At 41.7% G+C, this 19,253-nt stretch overlaps 1 protein-coding gene across 1 annotated transcript; it reads right to left on the bottom strand.

Annotated features, from left to right (window-relative positions):
- Nucleotides 1-5,821: 5,821 nt before the first annotated feature.
- syt19 (synaptotagmin XIX) lies at nt 5,822-19,252 on the bottom strand. The gene is made up of 9 exons (XM_087797331.1): nt 19,168-19,252; nt 16,615-16,806; nt 16,462-16,535; nt 11,556-11,675; nt 11,182-11,364; nt 8,910-9,059; nt 8,714-8,833; nt 8,538-8,649; nt 5,822-6,636 (listed from the first exon to the last, which is right to left on the bottom strand). The coding sequence occupies exons 2-9, from the start codon at nt 16,799-16,801 to the stop codon at nt 6,329-6,331; spliced, it is 1,254 nt and encodes a 417-aa protein (XP_087653457.1). The 5' UTR covers nt 16,802-16,806; nt 19,168-19,252; the 3' UTR covers nt 5,822-6,328.
- Between the last annotated feature and the right edge of the window lies 1 nt (nt 19,253).

The following is a 19,253-nucleotide window of genomic DNA, read 5'->3' as shown; positions in this document are numbered from 1 at the left end:
TATTACGTCATAATGGACTCTCATAACCTCTCGTTCGCCCAGATTTCAGAGCAACTTTATAAAGTAATGAGTGGAAAACATGATGACTTAGTGCATCTTGGAGAGGAAGATTCAACATTTGAAAACATGTGAGCCTAAAACTGTTTTCTGTCATGGAATTTGTGCATAAAAATTAGTTCAGACACGGATCAGTTCATGGCCATCATTTCGAGCTCAAGAATATTTGTGTAGAACTCTTGAAGCAGCCGTGAAGAAGCAAGAAACTGGACTGGAGTGTCGTAGATCCAGATGAAAGTCTTCATCTCAGGGATCATGTCTTCACAACATTCATCTCTGGAGTGTGTTGAAGCATCAGAGCTTCACGAGGTTCATCCAGTCGGAGAACTTTGACTCGAAATGTTTAGTCCAGATTATCGACGGAGGATCAAGACCAGAGTCCACCAGAACAAACGTGCGCTCTCACAGCGTGCACACTCATTAGATGCAGTTTTAGCACCGGCCGGGCGGACCGGAGGGATGAGCGAGACTTTGGACTTAATAAGGGAAATCGAGCCGATTGACCCGCCGAATGAGAAAACGTTTTCATTACGTGTCCCCAGTGTGCCGGGGTAAGAGGGTCAGGGCTCAGGACGCGGCGTGTGCCGGAGACACACACACACCTGCACCGGAGCAGCACCTGAGGGCGACGTGTCATGTGACTCCTGGGACGTCAGGGATGAGCTCCTTGGCTGAGGTATGTGCTGTCTCGGTGCTTCTCGTATCGATGATTATGATTGACAGGTTCGTGTCAGTTTTTTTTCTTCATCTTAAAACTGATGGACTTGAGCGTAACACACACGTTAACATCGTTCACAGCATCAGAAACTTAAACGATAACAACACAACTGTCACGTAAATAATGAATGAATAACATGGATAATAGTATTTTTTCCTTCTTTATTTCCGTGTTCACTCGAAGCTGATTGTGTAGTTGTTGTGCGGTTCAAAGTTCCATCTCCGTGCGAAGTAAACACAAAAGCTCGTCCGCACAACAAATACTGTTGGTTTGCTCAATAACTGAGTTACGTGTTGCAACAGAGACTCGACAGCTTTTAAAAACAGCTTTTTGTCTTGTGGCTCATTTGGCGCCTGATGGAGGCTCTGATTACACACTTGTTAAACACAATAGATTGACTCACGCACACACCTGCAGACACAAACACACACACACCTGCAGAGACACACACACATATACCTGCAGACACACACACATGCACCTGCAGAAACACACACACACATAAACCTGCAGATACACACATACACCTTCAAAGACAACTGAACAGACACACACAGGCAGACACAGACACACATGCACCTGCAGAGACACACACACATATACCAGACACACACACACACACACACACACACATGCACCTGCAGAAACACACACATGCACCTGCAGAAACACACACACACATAAACCTGCAGATACATACATACACCTTCAGAGACAACTGAACAGACACACACAGGCAGACACAGACACACATGCACCTGCAGAGACACACACACATATACCAGACACACACACACACACACACACACACATGCACCTGCAGAAACACACACATGCACCTGCAGAAACACACACACACATAAACCTGCAGATACATACATACACCTTCAGAGACAACTGAACAGACACACACAGGCAGACACAGACACACACAGGCAGACACACATGCACCTGCAGAGACACACACACATATACCTGCAGACACACACACACACACACACACACACACATGCACCTGCAGAAACACACACACCTAAACCTGAAGAAACACACACACCTGCAGAAAGACACACACATACACCTGCGGAAACACACACATAAACCTGCAGATACACACATACACCTGCAGAGACAACTGAACAGACACACACAGGCAGACACAGACACATGGAAACAAAAATAGAGACGCACACAGAGAAAGACACACTCGCATAGGGAGACACAGACACACACACAGACAGACGCACACACACATAGGGACAGACAGACACACACACATACACACATAGAAACAACAAAAGAGACACACACAGAGACAGACGCACACTCGCATAGAGACACACAGAGACGCACACACATATAGACGTACACACACATAGGGACAGATGCACACATGGACACAACAAAAGAGACTCACACAGGGACAACCACACACAGACACACACATCGACACAGACGCACACACTCACAGGGACAGACACACACAGACGCACACACTCACAGGGACAGACACACACAGACGCACACACCACTCACAGGGACAGACACACACAGACGCACAAACTCACAGGGACAGACACACACATCGACACAGACGCACACACTCACAGGGACAGACACACACATCGACACAGACGCACACACTCACAGGGACAGACACACACAGACGCACACACTCACAGGGACAGACACACACAGACGCACACACCACTCACAGGGACAGACACACACAGACGCACAAACTCACAGGGACAGACACACACATCGACACAGATGCACACACTCACAGGGACAGACACACACATCGACACAGACGCACACACTCACAGGGACAGACACACATAGACACACACACTCACAGGGACAGACACACACAGACACACACTCACAGGGACAGACACACACAGACACACGCTCACAGGGACAGACACACACAGACACACACACTCCCAGGGACAGACAGACACACACACACACTCACAGGGACAGACACACACATCGACACAAACGCACACACTCACAGGGACAGACAGACACACACACACACTCACAGGGACAGACACACACATCGACACAAACGCACACACTCACAGGGACAGACACACACAGACACACACACTCACAGGGACAGACACACACACACACACACACACTCACAGGGACAGACAGACACACACACACACTCACAGGGACAGACACACACATCGACACAAACGCACACACTCACAGGGACAGACACACACACAGACACACACACTCACAGGGACAGACACACACACTCACAGGGACAGACACACACACACACACACACACACTCACAGCTGTCCATGTTCTCTGTGCTTCACATTCATTTAAGTCGTGTCTTCAGCCGTCGTCTCTAAATAAGTCATCGAAGCCAACAGTCATGTCTGCGAGGAATAACACAGCAGGGGGCGCAGCCGACACAAGAGGAAGATGTTGCCTCGAGTCGCACGAGTGTGTCTGTTTTACCACCACATCACTGAAGCTCGGCCCTCACTTTCTTCCTTTTTTTTTAACTCCCCAGACGACTATGTGGCGAGATCGGAATAGTCGAGTCGGCGTTTTCTCAACAGACATGAGTGATCGGAGTCAGATGATGACGCACTCGAAACTCAAACATGTAAAACTGAACAACTATGCTGTGTCTCAAATCACATACTTCTCTTAGTATACTAGAAGTCAGTATGCATCAGGATAGTGTACATACTAACTAGTACGCAAATTCTCCACAGATAGTATGTCTCAAATCAAACTCTGCTGCTACACACTAACAGGAAATGAAGCGACAGCTTCTTCTTCTTCTACTTCCATTTAACGATGATTTCAACCAGCAGTTTGAACGCTATCGCCACCTGCTGGCAGCACGTTTTGCAAGTTTGGAAAAAGAAATAAATAAAAAATAGATATTTAAGCTGGTATCAGCAGCGAAGACGTGTCATCCTCGTACTGCTGCGGGAAAAGGAACTGTAAGTATATTCATATATATATATATATATATATATATATATATATATATATCGTAACTTCCGTTTAAAACGTCACTAAGATGGCGGCCGTTTAGGGTGGTTAGTGTCCATCGAACCATACTCAGTTTTGTGGGCGTTTTAGTGACAATTTAGTGTGTATGGTGCACTACATTTCACATACTAAGAATTGAGACGTACTATCGCACTAAAAATACTAACCTTGAGTACGCAAGTATGCGATTTGAGACACAGCACTAGGCTTCGATCCGATCTAATCCCTTTCTAACTCCAGTAGCGACTCACTCCCTCTCAGTGAACTCATCGCTGCAGCTTCAGAACCAGGACGGTGGTCGACTCGAGCCGAACGTTTCATCGAGCGGGTCGTGTTGAGTTGTGTTACGACGCCGGTGCAGCTACACACTTTGTGTTGTTGTTCTCAAGAAACTGCGTCACCATTTGTCTCAATCCCTTCCACGAGCTCGTGTTCACGTCGTCGTCCGATCCGACCATAAATCACGGCGCCGGGATTATGGCTGATTCATTATTCATGATGTGAGCCTTTTATCGCCCGATATTTATCTCTCGCTATCTGGTGACCCGGAGAGGAAGGGGGCGGAGTCGAGGTGTGGGGGGGGTTCATGGGGGGTTCGGATTCAAGAGCTGCTCGTAAATACTCGGCTAAGTGTCGCCGTGTGTGTGCGACACGAGTGTTTTGATTTTTGTTTGTCGTTCTGCTGACGACCGCAACTTGAATTAAATCCCTTTCACCGCCTCTAGGTGGCGCGAATCCCTGTTACTGGAGTCGACGGCTTCATTTTTGTTTTTCAATTTACCGATTGTGTATTTCTGGAAGTAATATTTCATTTAGTTGACTTTATTGACACTAAAAGGTCACAGAAAAAAAACAACGTTTGTGAAGGGACAGCGCCCCCACGTGTCGGGAAAATATTATTTATGTTAATAAGCTCCGCCCATTGAGCGGGAGAACTAAAGGTTGTCATTAGATTAACCAGCTGTCAATCAAAACAGCTGATTTGGTGTTTCTGGATTAAAATGACATGTTGTGATTCGTTCAGTGTAAGTCATCGGAATTGTGTTGTTAAATATTGACCTCTTGAACATATTTGTTTTCTGTATAAAGAATATTTAATAAATGTATGAATACATGTAGGTTTTGAAAGTTTTAATTGTTTTGTAATTTTATAATTCACTGGTGTTGAAAAAGTGTCGACACTATTGATGTCAATTAATCTCACACTTTCTTGTAAACATGTTCAGGATGAAAAGTATAAAAAAAAGAATATTTTAAAGAAACAAGTGAGTTTTTAAATAAAACACCTGATTAGACAGTTTTCGGCACCGAATCCTACCTTAAATACTTTGAGGGGCTCCACAGTCTAACATCCTGAACAAGAATCCTGAGTGTGTCTCACACTGAAGGAGACTCACAACATAATTGTAGGTTTGGACTTTTGTCTTATTAAATATTTGGTTTAAAATATTGATCTTCATTATTATATTTGACACGTGGAGCGTTTTACCTTTTTTTAAGATGTTATTTTTGCTTTATTTTAGCCGTTTTTTTCCTTTAAATAAAATCAATAAAATCTGCTCAAACACGATTAAGCTCGTACTCAGTGACATCTAGTGGCCAAGAGCGAGAGTCACATTTGAACAGAGACGTCTGAGAAAAAACGGAGCAACAGCGCCATCTGCTGTAAATCTGACGTGATGATGATGTGACGTCATCATTTATAAACATTTTCCACGAGTCACAGAAACCCTTTTTATGATCATAGAAATACACTTAAAAAACAACTAAAGTTTATTATTTATTTGTATTTATGAACAGAATTAACATAAATAAATGAAAAATAATAATGGATAAAAATAAAGTAAGTAAGTCATTTGTATTTATAGAGCGCTTTTCCAGACCAGGGTCACAAGAGTTAAACAATCAAAACAATATTCAATAAAGTATATACATTAAAGGTCAATATAACACTGAGAACAACACAGGCGATAGTAGTTTAATGTGTACTTCATGGAGCCAAAAAGGGACAAAAATATCCACGAAAAGTGTGTTTGTGTCTTTACATATATTTTGGTCGAGTGACTTTCACGTCTGGATGAATCTTTTTATATTTTATCTTTTTCTCGTACCATTAGTCCGAATAAATAGTTATTTTGTTGTTGTTATCATGATAATAAGATCTATAGTTGTTTTTATATCTCAGCTGCCACATTATATGATAAAAACAGTTGTTGAGTTTCAGTTGTGTTGTTAAAAGAAGGAACGTGATGGAAAATAGGAAAGAAAAACGGATCAAAAATGTGTTTTCACACTGGAATATAAAAATAGTTTTGTCGTTATATGATTAGATTTATTATAAGGTTTGTTTATGAAGAATCTATTTTAATTCTACAGCAAAATAAATATGACGAGAACTACTAGGAGTTCTGAAGAGTCGGGGGGTGAAGAGGAGTAAATACAGAGGAAGATTGACGGACACTCGTGTCAATCATCAGTCCGACCCCCGGGGGTCACGGGGTCGTCCGAGGTCGCTCAGATCAGGAGGCCGTGCCACTCGGCCACCGGCTGACGCACGGACCTCATCATCCGACTCCAGTGCAGGTCCTCGGCGCCGTCGTGCTTCTCCACGGCGGCCTGACCCACCAGGTGCTTGTTGGGCTTCCTGCTGGCGTGGATCTCGTAGACCGACACCAGGATCTTGCACTGGTCCACCGGGAACTCCGGGAAGAAGAAGATGCGGACGTCGTTGAAGACCGTCACCATGCCGCGCGGCACCGCCGAGGTCTTCTGGTACCTGAGCTTCAGCTGGTTGCACTGGACGCTGATCTTGGCGTAGAGCACTGAGGGGTCAACAAGTAAGTAAGTAAGTAAGTAATATTTATTTATATAGCGCTTTTCGAGACCAGGGTCACAAAGCGCTTAAACAATCAAAACAATACTCAAAAAAGTACATACTTTAAAGATCAAGATAATACTGAGCACAACACAGGAGTTCGAGAAATTCAAGGAAAAGCCTGAACAAATAGAAACGTCTTAAGATGTTTCTTAAAGGAGTCAGTAGATCATCAAGAGCAAAGAGAGAGAAGATCGTTCCAAAGCTTAGGAGCAACAGTCTGGAAGGATTTCTCTCCTCTGGTCCTGAGTCGTGTTCAGGAACCATCAGTAGATTCTGATCCACAGACCTCAGAGCCTGAGCTGGGGTGTAAGGCTGGATCAGATCAGTGATGTAAGGAGGAGCCTGACCATGAATAGATCTGAGTAAGAACCAGAATTTTAAAGTTGATCCTGAAAGAAACTGGAAGCCAGTGAAGAGTTTTAAGGATCGGAGAAATGTGAGTTCTTCTACTAGAGCGGCTCAGAATTCTCGCTGCAGAGTTTTGTATCAACTGCAGGCGAGACGATCCTTCTTGTTAAGACATGAAAACAAACTGTTACAATAGTCCAGACGAGAAGAAACAAACGCATGGATTACAAGATCCAGATCATGTTCCCACAACATTTTCCTAAGTTTAGAGATTTTTCTCAGTCAGGGATGAGGTTTATTATTAGAGTAAACTAGACAGAAACTTTCACAATCTCTGTTGAATTATCCATTACTTATTTTAATTCTTGCTTCCTGCCTTAAACCTTTGCTTCCTCTCTGTGCCAGACAGGGTTTCGCAGAGAGGCTGTCGACGATCTGACGCTCAGCCCATGACTATTTAAAAAGGCAGGACTTTCTATTGACCGGCGTCAGCTCGTCATTCAGGTGATTCCTGACACCTTCTCATAGAACGTGTTTTCTGGACCATCAGTATAGCTTTCACGTCGTTATTCCTGGTCGTTTTTTGGTCAACTTTTGTTTGTCTTATGCTTAAGAAGAGTCCTCTGTGGTCTTTGTCGCAATCTTGTGGAACCTCTGTTTATTATTGTCAAAAGAACATGTATTTACTCTCCTTAATATTTTACCTTTTAATTACAATTTCCACATTTTTACAGCGTCTTGCTTTCGTTGATGATGGATTTATAGTCACTTGTTTAACCGTTAATTCATTATTTACATGCGTCTGCCGTGGCTGCACTCTTTTCTTCGCCGCCGACATTCACGATCCAACCCTGTCTCTCCTCTGTCCTCACCTCTCCAAACCTCTCCCCCTTATTTGACCCTCGTGACCTTGAACTGTGTAGTTAAGTTTTGTGTATCAATTAAAATTTGCAATTTATTATTTTTTTTAATCATTTAATAATTTTAACGACAATATCTACATTTTCACTTAATGTTGACATTAAAATAAATAATTATTTTAAATCATAATAACAAGATGTATTTACTTTTTTTTTAGTGATCAAATATTTCCACCATGCCTTCACTCTTTTTGTCGAACAGTAAATTAAATTGTCACAGTTTTTGTCGATTTCTCTTCGCTCGATCCTGATTGTGTTTCTCTCCTTGTTATGTATTTAAATGAAAAAGAAAACGAGTGTCTTGACATTTGAAGAGTTTAAAGCTGATGTTACTTCAGAGAAAATACCATCTTTTTTTCTAAACTAAAACACTAAAAAGACAGTAGTTTTCGTTCTGTGGCCACATTACAGATTCCTCATGGAACGGCACAGATACAACAAAAGCCCAGACCTATTAAAACACAGGACTTTCTAGAGACCGGCGTCTGCTTGTATACAATATTTATATACAGTATATATGTTATATATATACAGTATATATGTCATATATATACAGTATATATGTTTAATTTCTCACCAGCATCTGAGCAGATGTCCGTGGAACCGGTTCTGATCTTCAGCAGTCCGACCTCCAACCTCTGCGAGGTGGGCATGAACTTCAGGGACAGAAGAACTTCTCCGACCAGATCCTGCGTGGATGACAGAACGTCAGCTAAAGCGGCGTCGTGCAAGATGTCCAAGGACTCCTGGTACCTTCTGCGGCATCTGCAGGTCCTTGTGGATCTCCAGGCTGGAGGAGACGTCGAGCTGCTCCAGAGGGAACCTCACCTGACCCAGCACCGAGTTCCTGGAGAAGGTGTCGATGTCCTTGACCTGAAGCAGAACAGGAGAAACTTTTACTTCCCGTTTGCTGCTCGGCGTCTCCTTCCCGTCCTGAGGTTCTTCTCACCTCCATCCTGAGCGTGAGGTGCTTCAGCTCCTTCTGGTCCTGCAGCAAGCAGCTGAACTGGTCTCCGAACAGGCAGCTCCTGCCGCTGGTCACCACGTGGGTCCTCCACTCTCGCAGCACCGAGCTCAGCACCGGCGCCGCTCGGCCTCCCTGGGACGGAAGGTCAACGTGAGGTCATCGTGGAGGTCAAGGTCAAGGAGGTAAACGATAATTCTTCTTTGAGTCATTTCTCTATCAGAACAAGTCCTTCGTCTTCTTCACCATCACGTCCGTCTGCTCCTCGAACATCTGACACTTTATCTACTAACTTCTCGTCAACTGATCCAAAGTTAGTCAAACGTTTATTGTGTATCAATTTGAATTTGATTAATACAACGTTTTAATATGTGATAATATTTATTTTATCTTGATTCTTTTAGTTAAAGATATTTTTTTACATTTATTATTTAATCATGATAAAGGACTTTGTGTTTCCTTGAAATAGCTAAATAAATACGATGTATTATAATTAATGTTATTATTGTTATTATGTTTATTATTATTATTATTATGTTTATAATTATCAAAATAACATGTATTTACTCTCCTTAATATTTTCCATTTTAATTACAATTTCCACTTTTTTACAGCGTCTTGCTTTCGTTGATGATGGATTTATAGTCACTTGTTTAACCGTTAATTCATTATTTACATGCGTCTGCCGTGGCTGCACTCTTTTCTTCGCCGCCGACATTCACGATCCAACCCTGTCTCTCCTCTGTCCTCACCTCTCCAAACCTCTCCCTCTTATCTGACCCTCGTGACCTTGAACTGTGTAGTTAAGTTTTGTGTATCAATTCAAATTTGCAATTTTATTTTATTTTTAATAATTCAATAATTTTAACAATATTATCTACATTTTCACTTAATGTTGACATTAAAATAAATAATTATTTTAATCATAATAACAAGATTACTTACTACTTTTTTTAGTGATAAGTGATCAAATATTTCCACCATGCCTTCACTCTCTTCTTCTCTCTTCCTCCCTCACTTCTCTAAACTTCTCCACATGTTCCTCCTGGAGAAGGCGTCGTTAATTGTTAGTCATTTATTGATTAAAATCATCATTCTTTGTGAATAATTTATATTTTAACAACAATGTGCGTAAAGATGATGTTTTTAAATTCATAATTTCAATCATTAATTCAAAACAAACATCTGATGTCTCCACCGCGCCTGCACTCTCTTCTTCACCGCCTCCGTCCATCGCTCTGGAGGGGTGACCTCTCGAAGAAGGGTGACTTCTCGAAGAAGGGTGACTTCTCGAAGAAGGGTGACCTCTCAAAGAAGGGTGACCTCTTGAAGAGTGGTGACCTCTCAAAGAAGGGTGACCTCTCGAAGAAGGGTGACCTCTCGAAGAAGGGTGACTTCTCGAAGAAGGGTGACCTCTCAAAGAAGGGTGACCTCTTGAAGAGTGGTGACCTCTCAAAGAAGGGTGACCTCTCGAAGAAGGGTGACCTCTCGAAGAGTGGTGACCTCTCAAAGAAGGGTGACCTCTTGAAGAGTGGTGACCTCTCGAAGAAGGGTGACCTCTCAAAGAAGGGTGACCTCTTGAAGAGTGGTGACCTCTCAAAGAAGGGTGACCTCTCGAAGAAGGGTGACCTCTCGAAGAGTGGTGACCTCTCAAAGAAGGGTGACCTCTTGAAGAGTGGTGACCTCTCAAAGAAGGGTGACCTCTCGAAGAGTGGTGACCTCTCAAAGAAGGGTGACCTCTTGAAGAGTGGTGACCTCTCAAAGAAGGGTGACCTCTCGAAGAAGGGTGACCTCTCGAAGAGTGGTGACCTCTCAAAGAAGGGTGACCTCTTGAAGAGTGGTGACCTCTCAAAGAAGGGTGACCTCTCGAAGAGTGGTGACCTCTTGAAGAGTGGTGACCTCTCAAAGAAGGGTGACCTCTCGAAGAGTGGTGACCTCTCAAAGAAGGGTGACCTCTCGAAGAGTGGTGACCTCTTGAAGAGTGGTGACCTCTCAAAGAAGGGTGACCTCTTGAAGAGTGGTGACCTCTCGAAGAAGGGTGACCTCTCGAAGAGTGGTGACCTCTCAAAGAAGGGTGACCTCTTGAAGAGTGGTGACCTCTCAAAGAAGGGTGACCTCTTGCAGAATGGTGACCTCTCGAAGAAGGGTGACCTCTCGAAGAGTGGTGACCTCTCAAAGAAGGGTGACCTCTTGAAAAGTGGTGACCTCTCGAAGACTGGTGACCTCTCACAGAAGGGTGACCTCTTGACCCTCTCACCTCCTCGTTGACGTAGTGCTCCAGTCCTGCCGCCGGGACCCAGAGGAGCCTCAGCTTGACGAACAGCTTCTGACCCTGGACCTGGTCCACGTCCTGAAGACCCTCCAGCTCCATCACAGAGACCCTCAGGCAGCACTTCAGGGGGTCGTAGTGGAGGACGGCGTGTAGGGTCCCGTCCACCTGCTGCGAGAGGTTCGGAGAGTCACCTGCGGCGCCACCATGTGGACACGAAACGCGGCGGTCCGTCTCGATGATCGACTCGTCGGATATTTTTTCTGTCTAAGGAAGAGTCGCGTGTTTGTGTCTCGTCTCTCGACGGAAACTGTCGCTCATGGTTTGAATCCTGTTCGAGGTGAAGGTTTGCACTCGGTTACCTTGGAGATGCTCGTCAGCTCCATGCAGTCCAGATCAATCACTCCAGAGACGGACGAGCAGAACGACGCCTGAGACAGACGACGACTCAGTTTAGCCACTTTCCTGCCGACTTCATCCACCTGGAACACACACACACATTTTTGTGGCAATAATTATAACCATAACATTTGTCATTTTTTAATTTGTCTTTTTCTATTTTTTGTTGTGCTTTTATTTTGGGTGTTAGTTTGAAACTTCACTTCCTGTTTCCTGAGTTGTATCCTTCGTTCATTGTTGGAGTTATTGATCGTCGACTCTTGTTGATCTTTATTATTATCATTTTTATAGATAAACTTTATTGATCTCTCTGAAGGTCTCACAGCAACACAGACGATAGATTCATAAAACAAGAACAAAGTGCAATAAGAGAACAAAAACACAAATGACAGAAAAGATTGACATAGAATAGAATCATCTTTTCACTTCACTCAATAGTTAAACAATCTCATAGCAGTGAAGGAAGGAAGGAAGGAAGGAAGGAAGGAAGGAAGGAAGGAAGGAAGGAAGGAAGGAAGGAAGGAAGGAAGGAAGGAAGGAAGGAAGGAAGGAAGGAAGGAAGGAAGGAAGGAAGGAAGGAAGGGAGGGAGGGAGGGAGGGAGGGAGGGAGGGAGGAAGGAAGGAAGGAAGGAAGGAAGGAAGGAAGGGAGGGAGGGAGGGAGGGGGGGAGGGAGGGAGGGAGGAAGGAAGGAAGGAAGGAAGGAGGGAGGGAGGGAGGGAGGGAGGGAGGGAGGAGGAAGGAAGGAAGGAAGGAAGGGAAGGGAGGGAGGGAGGGAGGGAGGGAGGGAGGGAGGGAGGAAGGAAGGAAGGAAGGAAGGAAGGAAGGAAGGAAGGGAGGGAGGGAGGGAGGGAGGGAGGGAGGAAGGAAGGAAGGAAGGAAGGAGGGAGGGAGGGAGGGAGGGAGGGAGGGGGGGAGGGAGGGAGGAAGGAAGGAAGGAAGGAAGGAAGGAAGGAAGGAAGGAAGGAAGGAAGGAAGGGAGGGAGGGAGGGAGGGAGGGAGGGAGGGAGGGAGGGAGGGAGGGAGGGAGGAAGGAAGGAAGGAAGGAGGGAGGGAGGGAGGGAGGGAGGGAGGGAGGGAGGGAGGGAGGGAGGAAGGAAGGAAGGAAGGAAGGAAGGAAGGAAGGAAGGAGGGAAGGGAGGGAGGGAGGGAGGGAGGGAGGAAGGGAAGGAAGGAAGGAAGGAAGGAAGGAAGGAAGGAAGGAAGGAAGGAAGGAAGGAAGGAAGGAAGGAAGGAAGGAAGGAAGGAAGGAAGGAAGGAAGGAAGGAAGGAAGGATCAGATCACTGATGGAAGGTCTGACCCTGAATAGATCTGAAAGTAAGAACCAGAATTTTAAAGTTGATCCTGAAAGAAGCCAGTGAGGAGTTTGAAGGATCAGTAAATGTTCTTCTACTGGAGTGGCTGGTGGTCGAGTGCTTAAGACGCCTTGTAACTCATGAAGTGAAGTCATGAGCTCATGGAGGTCATTTCTGCGTTGATGATGCAGTGAAATCACACAGAAACTAGGTTCTGACAGAGAGAAGGCGACGAACAGAGTCGTGCCTCGTCTGCCTGAACAAACGTCTGCGAGTGAAGACGAAGCAGAACAAACATCAGCCGAACCGTGAGCCGATGAACGTCTGTGAACAGAGATGGAAGTGTTTGCAGATCAGACGCGTTAAAGGTTCCTCGTTGTTTAAGGTCGCAGTGGTCAGTGGCAGGTTTAGTACTGAAGCTCAGAGTCGTCACAATATTGACTTGAATTTAACGTTAATAAAACGTTTAATGTTTGTGGGGTTTTTTTTACTTTTTTTTTAATGATTGAATGGAATATTTTCTATTTTCTATTGTATTCATTTTTCTACACGTACAGTTGGATATTTTAATTATTATATATTTCATTCAAAATTACATTTTTCTAATACTTTTTAATTTGTTTCTTTTTAAGTTGAAATGAAAAATGTCAGTTTATTAAATCAATTATTTAATAATAAATAATTCAATATAGAAATTATTGATGAGGATTAAAAAAAAAAACTATAAAACAATAAAATGGAGATTTACATTTTTGACATTACTATTCATCTACCTTTTCTTCCTCTCTTCCTCCTTACATTCCTCCCTCTATCCATCCATCCATCCATCTATCCATCCCTCCCTCCTTCCCACCACCCATTCTTTCTTCCATCCATCCATCCATCCATCTATACGTACATATGTACATACATCATTCTATCATCCATCCATCCCTCCCTCTCTATATCCCTCCCTCCTTCCATCCATCCATCCATCCATACGTACATACATCATTCTATCATCCATCCATCCCTCCCTCTCTATATCCCTCCCTCCTTCCATCCATCCATCCATCCATCCATCCAACCATCCATCCACCCATCCATCCATCCATCCATCCATCCATCCATCCATCCATCCATCCATCCATCCATCCATCCATCCATCCATCCATCCATCCATCCATCCATCCATCCATCCATCCATCCTTCTTTCCTTCCTTCCTTCCTTCCTTCCTTCCTTCCTTCCTTCCTTCCTTCCTTCCTTCCTTCCTTCCTTCCTTCCTTCCTTCCTTCCTTCCTTCCTTCCATCTTGTTGTATTGACATCGTTCCTCACAAACTAAGTTAATAAAAATCATTGATCAATTAATATTGTCTTTAAAAGTACTTGTCTTTGTACTTTGTGTTGATCAGGTACTGAGACACAAAGTACTGAGTCTGAGAAGTGAAACTGGTCAAATGATAAAGTGATTCTACTGATAATAGCAGGTTCTTCTCTGACCTTCCATCAGAATCTCTCTTCAGAAGCTTCAGTTGAAGCGTCTGAATATCAGGAGCAAATATTTGACCAGTTTAATGAGAAGATCTGATGACAAAAGCAAACATGGAGGAAGCAGGTGATCGAGAACGTTGAGAAGTACGACTCAAGTAGATTTAGAAGTTACTCATTAGAAGCTGTAGTATTCCACCAGATAGTGAAATAACACGACATGTTTAATATCGAAATAAAACTTTGTAAATGTCACGCCAGCTTTTAGTGGTAAGATTCCATGTTTCAAGTAGAAACACCACAAACACAAAGATTCTACTTGTATCAGTTCATTCTTGAAAACTGAAAACTGTTTTTCTGACTGTCCTGCTGGAAGTTCTCAATGTCCTTCTGCCTGTTTGAAGATATACAAGCTTTTATTTTGAAGGCCTGAACGTGATAACTCTGAAGTCACTACAAATTTGGTTTTCACTCCATCAATGATGGCCCTTCACGAAACCTTCAACATCTGGACCTTCAACATATGAACCTTCATGATCTGGACCATCAACATCTGGACCTTCAACATCTGAAATTTTAACATCTAAACCTTCATCATGTGGACCTTCAACATCTGAACCTTCAACCTCTGAATCCTCATCATCTGAACCTTAAACATCTGAACCTTCATCATCTGAACCTTAAACATCTGGACATTCAACATTTGAACCTTCATCATCTAAACCTTCATCATCTGAACCTTCAACATTTTAACCTTCAACATCTGAACTTTCAACATCTGAACCTTCAACATCTGAACCTTCATCATCTGAACCTTAAACATCTGAACCTTCAACATCTGAACCCTCAACATCTGAACTTTCAACATCTGAACCTTCAACATCTGAACCTTCATCATCTGAACCTTCAACATCTGAACCTTCATCATCTGGACCTTCATCATCTGAACCTTCATCATCTGAAACTTCATCATCTGGACCTTCAAGATCTGAACTTTTAACATCTGAACCTTCATCATCTGGACCTTCACCACCTGGACCTTCAACATCTGAACCTTTAACATCTGAACCTTCATCATCTGAACCTTCAACACCTGAACCTTCATCATATGGACCTTCATCATCTAAACCTTCATCATCTGAACCTTCAACATCTGAACCTTCATTATCTGAACCTTCATCATCCGAACCATCAACATCCCAACCTTAAACATCTGAACCTTCAAGATCTGAACCTTCAACATCTGAACCTTCATCATCTGAACCTTCATCATCTGAACCTACAACATCTGAACCTTCATCATCTGAACCTTCAACATCTGAACCTTCAACATCTGAACCTTCAACATCTGAACCTTCATTATCTGAACCTTCATCATCCGAACCATCAACATCCCAACCTTAAACATCTGAACCTTCAAGATCTGAACCTTCAACATCTGAACCTTCATCATCTGAATCTTCATCATCCGAACCATCAACATCCCAACCTTCATCATCTGAACCTTCATCATCTGGACCTTTATCATCCGAACCATCAACATCCCAACCTTCAATATCTGAACCTTCAACATCTGGACCTTCATCATCTGGACCTTCAACATCTGAACCTTCATCATCTGAACCTTCATCATCTGAACCGTCATCATCTGGACCTTCAACATCTGAACCTTCATCATCTGGACCTTCATCATCTGGACCTTCAACATCTGAACCTTCAACAACTGAACCTTTCATCATCTGAACCGTCATCATCTGGACCTTCAACATCTGAACCTTCAACAACTGAACCTTCAACATCTGGACCTTCATCATCTGGACCTTCAACATCTGAACCTTCATCATCTGAACCTTCATCATCTGAACCGTCATCATCTGGACCTTCAACATCCCAACCTTCAATATCTGAACCTTCAACATCTGGACCTTCATCATCTGGACCTTCAACATCTGAACCTTGATCATCTGAATCTTCATCATCTGGACCTTCATCATCTGAACCTTCAACATCTGGACCTTCATCATCTGGACCTTCAACATCTGGACCTTCATCATCTGAACCTTCAACATCTGAACCTGATATCTAAAGAAAAAATAAATGTCTGACCTTGCTGAAGGTGGTTCCACTGCAGCAAGTGCCTTTGGTGGACCTGAGATCCTGATGGAGCAAATCATCGTCCACTGAAACCAGATTCATCTTCATCATCTTCATCACCATCAACATCATCTTCCTCATCATCAGCCTGATCTTCCATCTCACCTGGTTCCTCCACTGGTGCTCCGAAGGTCTGCCTGTAGTACCTGTAGGCCTGCCAGGCCAGGATCCCTAGCGCCACCAGCAGGAGAGCGAAGGACACGCCGAGGATGGAGTACTTGGCGGTGTTGGAGAAGGGAAGGTGGAACTGTCCTTCAGCTGAGGCCATCACAGCGGCGTCTCCATCGTCCATGTGCTCTTCACCGACCAGGAAGACACAAAGAAGACACGTCATCGTTCAGAACCTCAGCAGGAGGTCGGTGTCAGAAGGTGGTTGAGAAGCAACACTTGGAATGATGAGAAATGTTATTGAACATACGTTAGAAGGACAAACGTCCTCTTTACCCAGACGTGTCCCGTGTGTCCAAGTTGTGTGAAGACATTCAAATGTCAGTTTTGAGACATGATTTTGAGGGTTAACTTAACTTTAAAGAAAATTAGGAATCTTCTGCTTTTCAAAAATAACTATTTTATTATGTATTTTATTATATAATTTACACGAGAAGTTATTTAAAAAAAAAGTACTTTAAAGATGTGTTGATGAAAAGTGAGATATTAGATTTGTTTAAAATGTGATCATTTATACAGAACTATAACAGATAATATATTTTTGTTCATTTGAAAAAGATTTTTAAAAAACTACAAAAATCCTCTTAACTTCAAGTGTTATTGGAATCAAAATGTTAAATATTTAACATTTCAGATGTTAAACAATTAAATTATTTGAATTGAAACTTTATTTAAGGCATTGATTTTTTTAATGAATTGAACAAAATAATGTATATATTTAAAGTTAAATTCTTTTTTAATTTGAATTTGAAGTGAATTAAATAATTTCTATTTATAAAGGTTGAACTTTGTGTTATTTATTATTTATAACGGTTGAATAAAATAATAAAAAATAATAATAACAATAAAATAAAAATGACTTTCAATTAATGATTTGGAAACATTTTTAGTTTTATATTGAAATTCCAATTCAGAAAAAAGTGGAGAAAATGTATTTTGAATAATTTAATTTAAATCTCAAACTCTATGAATAAACAAAAACTTTTCATTCATTTTTTAACATTTCAATAAATAAATAAAAATCAATCATTGAAGAAAATGCTTAAAAAAACAGACAACATTCAAATATTGAAAGTTTCAACATATAATTATTCCATTAAAATGTTCAATGTTACTGAGATACTAAAAAAAAGTCCTTCTTTTGGAGATTATTAATAATAATCTAAATAATACGTTGAACATCATCTGTTGAATCAATATATCTGCGTATGTTTGTCCATGAGTTCGTTCTTTGACATCATTTGTCTATTTGTGTTTGTAATCGACAAACACAAGACATTTTATTTGTAGCTCATTGTGTGGAAGATTTTTTTTTTTCCAGATCTAGAAAACTTTTAAAGAACATTATCAGTGGCTTCAGAATATTTAATGAATACATTTAATTGCAATTTAATTTTTATATAATTGAATTAAATAAATTCGATTTTTTTAACTTAAACGGTTCATGTTTCATAATGAATACATTTTACACATAGAGTTTGATATTTTAATTCCAGTAGTTAAAGAATGTATATAGAATATACAATCTTTTTTTTATCTATTAACTTTGTAATTCAATATGGAAATGGAGGTAAATCTTACCGTGACTTTGGCCGCACGATTGGCTGAAAACTTTCACCAAGTAGCTATTTCAGTTTTAGCTAACTTTTTATATAGCATTTATATTGAAATAAAATGCTACGAAATAAAAAGCATTTAATTAAAAAACAACTAAATCATTGGAGTTATATCTTACAGAAAACATTCAATTATTAAACAATTTAACCTTTTAACATAGAAATAATTGAATTAAATTTGACAAAAAGAACAACATTTTAATACTAAAGTTTCAACAATTAAAATATTTAATTGAAACATTCAATTTCTGATACCATTGAAATACTTCCATCAAATAAATACATGTATTTAGCTAGAAACACACACATGTTTGTTGTTTTAACAAAATCCTTCCAGGTGTGTGAGTATTAACACGAGTATGTCACCCGCAGATATTACCCAGCATGCCCTGAGTCATGAAAGACAACATGTCAGTTTGTTGAACAAGATGCAAACACATCTTCACCACTGAAGCTCGACAATATTCTACCTGAACAACGACAAACACTACCATCAATGACTACAATAATATTAATAACACATTAATTATCAAGTTATTTCCTATATTTAAAATATAATATTTAATGGAAAAATAGGGAAATAAATAGATTTAATTTAAAATTATTATTTTTAAATGATTCTTTCTCCAGTTAAATCAAATTAAAAATGAGTTTTGATGGTGAAGCTCATCCTCAATAACATGGATCTTGGGTTTCATACGTGTCCATCCAACTCACACACACACACACACACACACACACACACACACACACACACACACACACACACACACACACACACACACACACACACACACACACACACACACACACACACACACACACACACACACACACACACACACACACTTCAGGAGCAGACGTTTGTTTCTACCTGTCAGATCCGCTGGACTCCCTGGATCATCCTGACACCAGCCATCATCTCAGCAGCTTCCAAACAGCATCTCTCTCCGTCGACGA

The sequence above is a fragment of the Callionymus lyra genome, chromosome 8 (genome assembly GCF_982586985.1).
Source record: "Callionymus lyra chromosome 8, fCalLyr1.hap1.1, whole genome shotgun sequence".
NCBI lineage: Eukaryota > Metazoa > Chordata > Actinopteri > Syngnathiformes > Callionymidae > Callionymus > Callionymus lyra.
This window is presented reverse-complemented; position numbering and strand designations above follow the sequence as displayed.

Coding starts and splice junctions, on each gene's coding strand:
- syt19 (XM_087797331.1), bottom strand. CDS start 16,801: ATGGACGATGGAGACGCCGCTGTGATGGCCTCAGCTGAAGGACAGTTC. Junction 11,676..16,461: donor GTGGAACCACCTTCAGCAAG/GTCAGACATTTA, acceptor TGTGTGTTCCAG/GTGGATGAAGTCGGCAGGAA. Junction 8,834..8,909: donor ACCTCACGCTCAGGATGGAG/GTGAGAAGAACC, acceptor GTTCTGCTTCAG/GTCAAGGACATCGACACCTT.